This window comes from Corvus brachyrhynchos, unplaced genomic scaffold (assembly GCF_000691975.1).
Source record: "Corvus brachyrhynchos isolate BGI_N302 unplaced genomic scaffold, ASM69197v1 scaffold12, whole genome shotgun sequence".
Taxonomy (NCBI): domain Eukaryota; kingdom Metazoa; phylum Chordata; class Aves; order Passeriformes; family Corvidae; genus Corvus; species Corvus brachyrhynchos.
This window is the reverse complement of record NW_008237885.1, coordinates 3166968-3176066: the sequence shown is the minus strand read 5'-3', so window position 1 is coordinate 3176066 and position 9099 is coordinate 3166968. Positions and strand designations below refer to the sequence as shown.

The 9099-nt window shown below is 37.9% G+C and overlaps 1 protein-coding gene across 2 annotated transcripts in view; it reads left to right on the top strand.

Annotated features, from left to right (window-relative positions):
* Positions 1–3825, top strand: part of GPC5 (glypican 5) — a 601007-nt gene extending 597182 nt beyond the window's left edge. The window contains exon 7 of one of the 2 annotated variants that reach the window (XM_017732641.1): positions 526–3825. In XM_017732641.1, coding sequence (XP_017588130.1) covers positions 526–683 — 158 coding nt within the window. In that variant the 3' untranslated portion in view covers positions 684–3825. Of the gene's footprint in view, positions 1–522 lie in introns of both variants that reach the window. The other variant, XM_017732642.1, reaches the window with a different exon arrangement.
* Positions 3826–9099: the final 5274 nt, after the last annotated feature.

Below are 9099 nucleotides of genomic sequence, written 5' to 3'. Positions count from 1 at the left end.
TTTAGCTTTAGAATTTTTTCTTACAATGTTGTAAAGTCTGTTTAAATTGTGCCAAAGTGGAGGTTTTATATAGCAACAACTATATTTTGCTGCATACCTTCCATGAGTTATACATTATTTTGCAATAATATTGGGACACATACACAACCAATTTTACATTAAATTATTTCCTTTTTTCTTCAAAAATCCAAGAAAGATGTGAGCAGTGGACTTTTAGGTACTACTGGGACTTGCAAAACTGTTCACTTCAGTCTGCAAATGTTTGTTGCGATATATTTCTACAAGAACAGCTTTGTTCAGAGCTGGCAGACCTCAGAACTGCTTTCAACGATGAATTGCCATATATTATAGTGCATGTTTCTAGATGCAATTATAAAGGATTTTGAATTTGGCAGTAACATTAGAATTAGAAACCAAACTGTGACAGTCTGTGTGCTGAGGAGATTTAGATTTTTTCTAGCTATAATATGTTGCCAGTAGTGACAAGGCATGCATCATACTGTATTTTCTTATTTGTCTCAGCAGGGATGCCAGACAAGACGAACCTCAGTGACGTAAAGCAAATCCATCAAACCAACGATGGCAGCACTTTAGACACAACTGGAGCAGGATGTACAGCAATGGCCGATTATATGACATTTATGCTGATTAGTTTGGTAATACCATTTCTCAGTCTTTGGTAACTGCTTGTTTCTGTCTTGATATATGTATCCCATTGTCATCTATTTATCTCTGCTCACAAGCCTGGAATAAGGGATCTGGTGAATATAGCAATATTTATGGTCTCTTTTACAAGATCAGCCACTGATCTTAGCCCTGAATATTAACAAAGGTTTTTATGTAATATTTTACCTGTGTCTTTTTAAACACCTATATAATCACAAAAAGTCATGTTTCCTTTTTTAATATTTTATGTTAAAAATAAGTTGTCTATGATAATCTTTCTCTTAGAAGCAATTTGTAAAAAAAAGAGAGTATTACCAAGTTTGAAGGGGTCTTTGGAGATCATCTAGACCAAATCTGCTCATAGCATACTCACTTTGTGCAAGTTGCCTAAGGCCAAGGTTAGGTGGTATTGGAATGTCTCCAAGGATAGAGACTCTATTGAATCCTTGGCCTAACTGTTTCAGTGCTTCAGCACTCCAAGCAGATGTTTTTTAGCTATTGTATTTTGGTTTATGCCTCTTGCCCATTGTGCCCTCTGAGTCCTGTCACTGGGCACTATGAACAAGAGTTTGGCTCCATCTTCTTTGCTCCCTTATCAGGTATCTATACATTTTCAAAAGATCATGCTCTGCATCTTCTCCAGGCCAAACAGACCCAGCTGTCTCAGCCACTTCTGGTGTCAGATTTGTTCCCATACCTTGAAAATCTTCATGGCCCTTTGCAGGAATCCACCCACTGTGTCCATGTCTCTCTTGTCATTGTCCTTGAGAGCCCAGACCTGAACACAGCACTGTAGATGTGTCTCACTAGTGCAGAACAGAGGGGAAGCATCACCTCCTTTGACCTGCTGGTATTTTACCTGATACAGCCCAGAAGGTATTTGGTTGTCTTTGCTGCAAAGGGCACAATGTGGACTCTTTTTCAGCTTGGTGTCCCTTAGGACCACAAGGTCCTTCTCTGCAAAGCTGCTTTTCTCCCAGCAGGCACCAACCTGTACTGGTGTATGGGGTTATTCCTCTCCAGGGGGACGATTTGGCATTTCCCTTTCTTCATCTCTCTGAGATCCCTATCAAGCCAATTCTTCAGTCTTCCAAGGTCCCTCTGAATTCAGAACTATTTTTTATAGTTCAGAAAAACTATGTATTAGATACTTTATAGGTATATGATAGCTGCATTTTATCTAGGGATAACAGCACGGTTAGGACACAATGTTGGATTAAGGTATCTTAATCTATATGTCAACATACAGATATTTACTTATGTGCTGTATATCTCTAAGCTGTAACTGTAGTCATTGGATTCAATTGCTAAAATACCAACGAGTACCAGTTGTGATGCTCAAAAATAACCCACCAGTGTCCACTACTGCTCTGAATGGCCTCAGGTCTTTCTCTGGACAAGTGGCCACAGCCCTTCGTCAACAGAGTTGGTGAAGCCCAGTGCATTTTTCAGCTCATATGAAGACAGACGCCTAAAGAAGCAACTCAGTTGCCCACACATAGGTGAGTGGTGCCACCTAAGATTTCTTGGAGTATCCAAGACATCCTCATGGGACTGCAGGGTGTATGGGATGTTCCAGAGGCTTCCTTAAATGGGAGCCATGGGGAGGGGCAGCTGGCAGCTAAGTGGAACATCCTTCTTTATCTCAAACAGATCTAGACATTCACATGTGGGCCCATGAATCCTACACCAAACCTTCACCAATATTATTGGTAGCTTAGATACCTGCTTGCAGTGGTGACACACGAATGTAAACCTGAATCACAAGCATCCCAGCTCAAGTTCTTATGCTTCATGAAACTAGGCAAGCAAAAGTGTTCCGCAGTACTAATGGTATATTACATATTACTCTTACAAAATTTGATTGTTCTGCCGTGACTAAATCCATGTCATTTGAACCAGAAAGTATTTAAGAATACTTTGTAGTTATTTTTCCTTTACAGTCTTTTACAAGATAAAAAAAACGACCCTGTAGTATTGTATGTATTCATGCAGTAACTAGAACTCCTCCTAGACAAAAAAAGTTACTCTTATATGAGACTAATAGAAAGAAACATACATAAATATTTTTATTCCTAAACCTATATGTTAGTTGTTAACACACACAATATAGCACATACAGTATAACGCACACAGTATAACAAATAGGTAAAGATATATAAAGGTCAGCAAAGCAATTCCATGCCCAGATAAACATCATTAATAGGCATGTGTGCCAGTGTGTACATTTTGCTTGACCTCTTTTTTTTCTTTGCAGATTTTGTAAATCAATCTTTCAAATTCCCTTGTCTTGTTTACTTGAAATTATGACGTTGGTAATTCAGGGAAAGAAAATGTGATTTTATTCTTTTCCTTTGTTACATCAACTCACACAAGCAATCAATCCAGTCTGGCAACTTTTTTTTGAACAATGGCCAGTATTAGTCACTTCAATGAAAATGGAATAAATCTTTGAAAAGGAAACACAGAAATGCAGAAAAAATTCCACAGTTACTCGTTACTTAGAATTTTATTTATATCCTGAAGGACTTGGTTTCCATTCCTAACTTTTGTGTGTTATTCAAGACCTTACAAAGGCAGGTAGTCAAGGAATAGTAGTTTATTCTATAGAACTGTGGAAACACAAACCTCATTTTCAAATACTGATAGTAATTAGTCCTAAGACCTCCTCAGGCATATGTGAATTACTAGTCTGTAATACTCCTCTCTTTTGTTTTTCTTGGCCTGTTCCCATTATCTTTGACACTGTACCTACACAGAATCATTTCTAAGACTCCTTCTGGAGTAGAAAATTAAGTCTCTCCTTCCCAGACACATTTGAACAAACTAATAGTAAATATGAATAATAGTGGCAAGTCTGGAGATTTCTCACTTACTACTCTGCCATGAGACCTCATTCACCCTCCTGTTCCATCTATATCTAGGCATCACCACACACTCCACGTCATTGATCAGACTTATACATCTCCAGGCTGCATCAAGATTTTTTCATTAAATTTCATTAATTCTGCCATGCTATGAAGAAATATTCTAGTTTCTTAAAGAACTATTATATAATCATTAAAACATGTCAGAGCAAGGAGAAGGGAGCCAAGGCTCTTTGGTGATCTGTCCCAAGGTCACCTTGCAAGGGAGGTATCATTGCATGAAACTGTGGAAACCTGCGGTGATCTGTCCCAAGGTCACCTTGCAAGGGAGGCATGAAACTGTGGAAACCTGTAGAATGTTGTATAGTTCCACGTTTGGAAGTTAGGACAAAACAAAAAAAAACCAAACGAAAAACCAATGTTTCTGTGCTAAAGCAAACAATGAAAAGAGGAATAGCACTGAGAAGAAACATGAAGAATGTTTTAGAGAAGCCAAGATGAGAAATAGGAAAAAAAAGGTTAAGCTGGACATTGTGGCAGTAAACTATAAAACCACCTGGATCCACATAAAATGATGGACCGTATGCAGTATGTATGTGAGTCAATCCGGGTCAATTGCCTGGGCATGTAGAAGCTTTTCCCAACAGCAGGTCACACAGGCTCCACAGGACTGAGCTGAGCTCCCCAGATGACCTCAGAAATGACATGTAGGTGTTGTTTCCTCTGTTTCCTGTCATTTGTTTATACTTGGCCATTTTTAACAGTCTAAATCGTCTCCATATTTCCCAGAACATTTGGTAAATAAGATTTTGGCTTTATTTTGCCTTCTTTTAAATAGTCTTTTAATGTATTATTACTGTTATGGCGTAAAGTAGGAATGCTTTACTCAAAGTGCACTATTTCTCAGACAGACACACTCAAAAGCTGATCATACTAAAATGATAATGGATACCAGTATTACAGTTGTGTAACTGGCTTCAGTACATTTTTTTTTCAAATAGCAACCATGAGGTGAGAGAGCTTGGTAAGGAATAATTTTTTAGAGGACAGTCTGGTTACTTACAATAAAATTCCAGGAAAAGAATAATTCCAAAAAATACTACAGTTAAGAAATCCAAAATATTTTTATTTTGGTAAAATGAAGATATTCTTCTTCTACCCTGAGATCAAGAGAGACCCTATATGTAGCACACACCCATTTCTTAGGGAAGTCTGCTGCCTCCCTGGGTAAAGCCCATTACTGGTTTTTCAGGAAGCCCGAGGTCAATCAAGAAAGATTGAGGTGCCACAGTGTGTCCAGAGAAGTGCAAGGGAGCTGGTGAAGGGTCTGGAGTGTCTAAGGGAGCTGGGATTGTTTAATGTAGAGGAAAGGAGGCTCAGAGGAGACCTTATCACACCACAAATACCAGAAAAGAGGTTGTAGGAATGTGGGGGTCGGCCTCTTCTCCCAGGCAACAAGTGATAGAATGAGAGGACACAGCCTCAAGCTGTGCCAGGGAAGGTTCAGATGTATATCAGGAGGAATTTCTTCATGAAAAGGGTCGTTAAACATTAGAATGGACTACCCAGGGAGGTGGTGGAATCACTATGCCCAGAGATATTTAAAAGACATGTAGATGTGACACTTATGGACATTAGGGTTAGCATGGGCTTTGCAGTGCTAAGTCAACAGTTGGAATCAAGGATCTTAAGGTTCTTTTCCAACCTAAATGATTCTATAATTCTTGACTGTCCATTTCTATTTTCTGTAGATGTACCTGTGTTTTTAAATGTACTTGTATATCCTGGGGAAAAGGTACTGACTGGAATACTTATTGTCATAACTAATGTCCTAGCACTTTAAATAAACATTTCAAGGTGACAACTTTTCCTAAGTGTAGCTAGTGAAAGACATCAAAAAGCACTTGTGTTTCCTTGGAAAAAAATATCGTTGTTCCTTTCATGACTAATAAAAGATGATGCATAATTACAGCTATGTAAAATGTTATGTCTGTATTCCTCTCTTTCTATAGATATATAGATGTACATATAACTTCTTTGTTACTTTGTACCTGTATGGTTATATGCTAAAATAATATTCTTGTTCAGATTATAACAGGGTTTAGATTAACCTATTGAAGATTTTGGATTAACCTTATTATTTCATATCGTCTTCTCAGGATAATGAATTAAAATATGTAGTCAAAGCTATCTCTACTTATTTTCTTTTATATTCAGTTCTACTCTGAAATAATTGTGTAAGCATTAATCTTATTTAGAAAATAGTGTGCTTTTCTATGTGCTCTGAGTCACAACTGATTATAATAGGAATTAAAATAAAAGTTGTTTCTAACTATATTACACTAAAAAAGTTAGTGTGACTCTAGAAAAATCCAGATTTTCTTCTCGAAAATCTCAGCAAAATATTACTTAAGCTTTAACTCTTTATTCTTTCTTCCTGGCGATACATGAACAAATTTTGCGAGAAAACATTTGCATATCTGGCAGTTAGAAACTTTATCTTTTGCTTTATTTTAGTACTTTTTAATGTAAAATGCTAGAGACAGTATACCTGGTACGCCATGAGGCTCTTTTCCAGTTCACATTGAGGAGGAAGCTCATGCTGAGCTTCTGCGGCTGGGAGGACTCGGTCGATGCATCTCATCACCCCTCGCAGTGCAGAGGGCTGTGCTAAGATCACCTGCTGTGCATCCCTAATTTAGGTGTCACAGCGAAGTCTCTCCAGGTTTATCAAGCAGTCTAAATCAATTGTTAGTCTCTTGAATGTAAGTCACATGGAGGTCTTTCTCTGTGGCAGTTTCTGATTTTCCTTCTCCTCTCAATGTCATTCTCTTTCCCATTTGAGGTGGTATAAGAGTTTACAGGATCATTCAGTGAAATTGGTCAGAGTATTTCTGATTCAAAGGATGTTCTTGATCCAGTTCACCTTGCATCTTCAAAGACAATGCCACTGGTGTAATGGATGGTATAGCCATAGTGCTCATAGAATTTTGGCCACACATTTATAGCAGGCGGACACAAAATTAGGGACAACAAAATGCTTGAATAACACAAAAACATACTGCAAAGTTCTTTTCATAACTACATTATGTGTGCGGATTCATACTTCAGTATCTAAAGCAGGATATGGCCATTAAAAAAATCGTAATAAAGCCTGATTTTATTCATACATATGCCACACATTAAAGTGTATAAGAGATCTCTTTTGCTGATGGGCAAAAACATACTGCTCAATACATAAGTCAGCGTGCCTTACAAAGAGCCATTTCTCTTCTCTGTCCCCTGTATCTGTCTTTAGGGGATGGATATTGTATAGAATGTGCTTTCCTGTTTACTTTCAGTTCACTTTATTTTTAAGTATAGCTAACACCTTTGTGAAGGGTGATAAAAATATTCTTCATGTCTGTTTACATGCCTGCTTTTTGGCAGATGGAAGTGTTCATGAAACCTGTGTAATTCACCCCTTGTATTTAAAAAAAAAGAAAAAGAAAACATAGTTTTATCAACTGAAAAAAAATATTGAATACCAGGCCTTCAGAAGGGTAAAAAGCAACATCATCCTGAAGCATAAAAGTTGCTTGCCATATATCTCTTTAGCAAGCTATAAAAACTATGGTATTTTTAGTTTCAGAGCAATAGCAGACTGGAAATTAGCACATGGGCCAGCTCCATCTTTTAGACATTTGTGATACTACTGAATTCCACAGATATAACTGTAAACATAGCTTGACTTTGTATTATCTACATGCAAAATTGAATTGATACACTTCATACAGTAAGATTGTTTTCAGAAAAGCATCACAAAATTACAGGTAATAGCAATTTGTATTTCTCTGGTCTCTACTGGTTATATGTACACCATAAGAAATAAAAAATTAATTTAGAAAATAAAGATTTATATTGTGAAGTGTTACCTCTGTGACTCTTAGGAAAAAGTATGAAATATGTCACTTTGTGATAAATGTCAGCATTTCAGTAATCTAAATATCATGGGAAAGAGGAAATTACATAGTTTCTATCTTTTTTTATAATTTTATAGTAAGCCACTGTTCGTATGGGTCTTAAAACTGGCAATTTCAGACTGCAGAAGAGGAATTATGTTGGGTTGTCAGTATCTGGGGTCCTTCAAAGGGAGGAATGTGACATTGATGCATTATTATTTCTCACTTCAGGATTCACTTTGTCGTCATTATGTTTGCTGACATGCTTTTATACCTTTGCTCTTCCTTCATTCATCTGTTGCTCCAGATTACATCTGAATCTAATATATATGGTGCCATTTACATACGTTAGATGTTACCTCTTGGTTCTCTTTGTTACCCTTAAAACCAGTCTTTTCTTGGTCCAGAGCTGCGTTTCTTCAAAGACCGTGGGTCAGTTGTTTATAGCTATGGGGTCTCCAGTACCAACCCTATGTGCTCTCCTTTGTCACCCCATGACTGTGTTTCCTTTACACCACAATCTGTGCCTGCAGTTCTCTGCTCTTGCACTAAGCCTCTATTTCTCTACATTATAACATTGTCTTAGAGTCATAAATATCTGATTCTACATGGAATAACGGTGTGTTACTGCTATCTATGTAAAACTATTGTTGTCTGATTCAAAGATAAATGGAAGTAAACCAAATTTGCCATAGTCATCGGGTCAGTCAGGAAAAAACCATCTTGTCACAGCTAAACTGAGCAAAACAAAGCTGCAGGCAAGTAAAGAAACATTCAGCCAGCCTGTCTGAGGAGTGCCAGTCTGGAGGGCTTGAAAACTCTGTACAAAGCCAGCAACGGCCACTTTAGCCATGCAAATGCCATGTTCCAAGGCTACGCAGTTACACCAGGATGGCCTGAGACACCTGCCCCTTTCTGGTGCTGCAGGGAGGCAGTGGCCTCCTCAGCCATGTCCTGCTCTGTTCCTGCCAGCTCCCGGCAGATGCCTTAGGCCATTTCAAAAGGTAAAAAACAGCCTCAGTGTGGCCAGATCAACTGAGCCCTCAAGATCAAAGGGTCACCTTAAAAATGTGATTCCTCCCATGCTGAGAAAGGAATCTAGGATCACATAAGTCTTTTCTGGTAAAGAAAAGATTAATTCAAGGATATTGAATTATTATGTGAATTTACAAGAGATAAAATTTACTTTTATCATGGGCTTCAATCTGGTTAAGTCCTTCCACCTTCTCCTTCTAGACCAAAAACTTTTAAAGTGTCACCTCTCTTCATTACCCGCACAGGGAATTTGAATACTTACCCTAGCAGGACTGGTCCTCTACATCACCTGATACTCAGGCACCATCTGGACCTACTGTATAGCCTTCTACAGTAGCAGGGGCCTAAAACTGTTTAACCTGTAGCCTTGAAACCAAGTAAAAATAGTTATGGGAGAGTTAATTTCTTTTTAATGTGACAAAGCCAGGGAAAGGCACTCTCCATATGTTTCTGGAAAACTACTGGAATTTCAAATCATATTTGAGAGTTTATAAACCCATGAACATACCTGCTTATCTAAGCAATGATCATTTCTGTTTCAAATGTAGATATGTAATAGCAAAGAAAAAAAAACATTCTGTACCACAGGC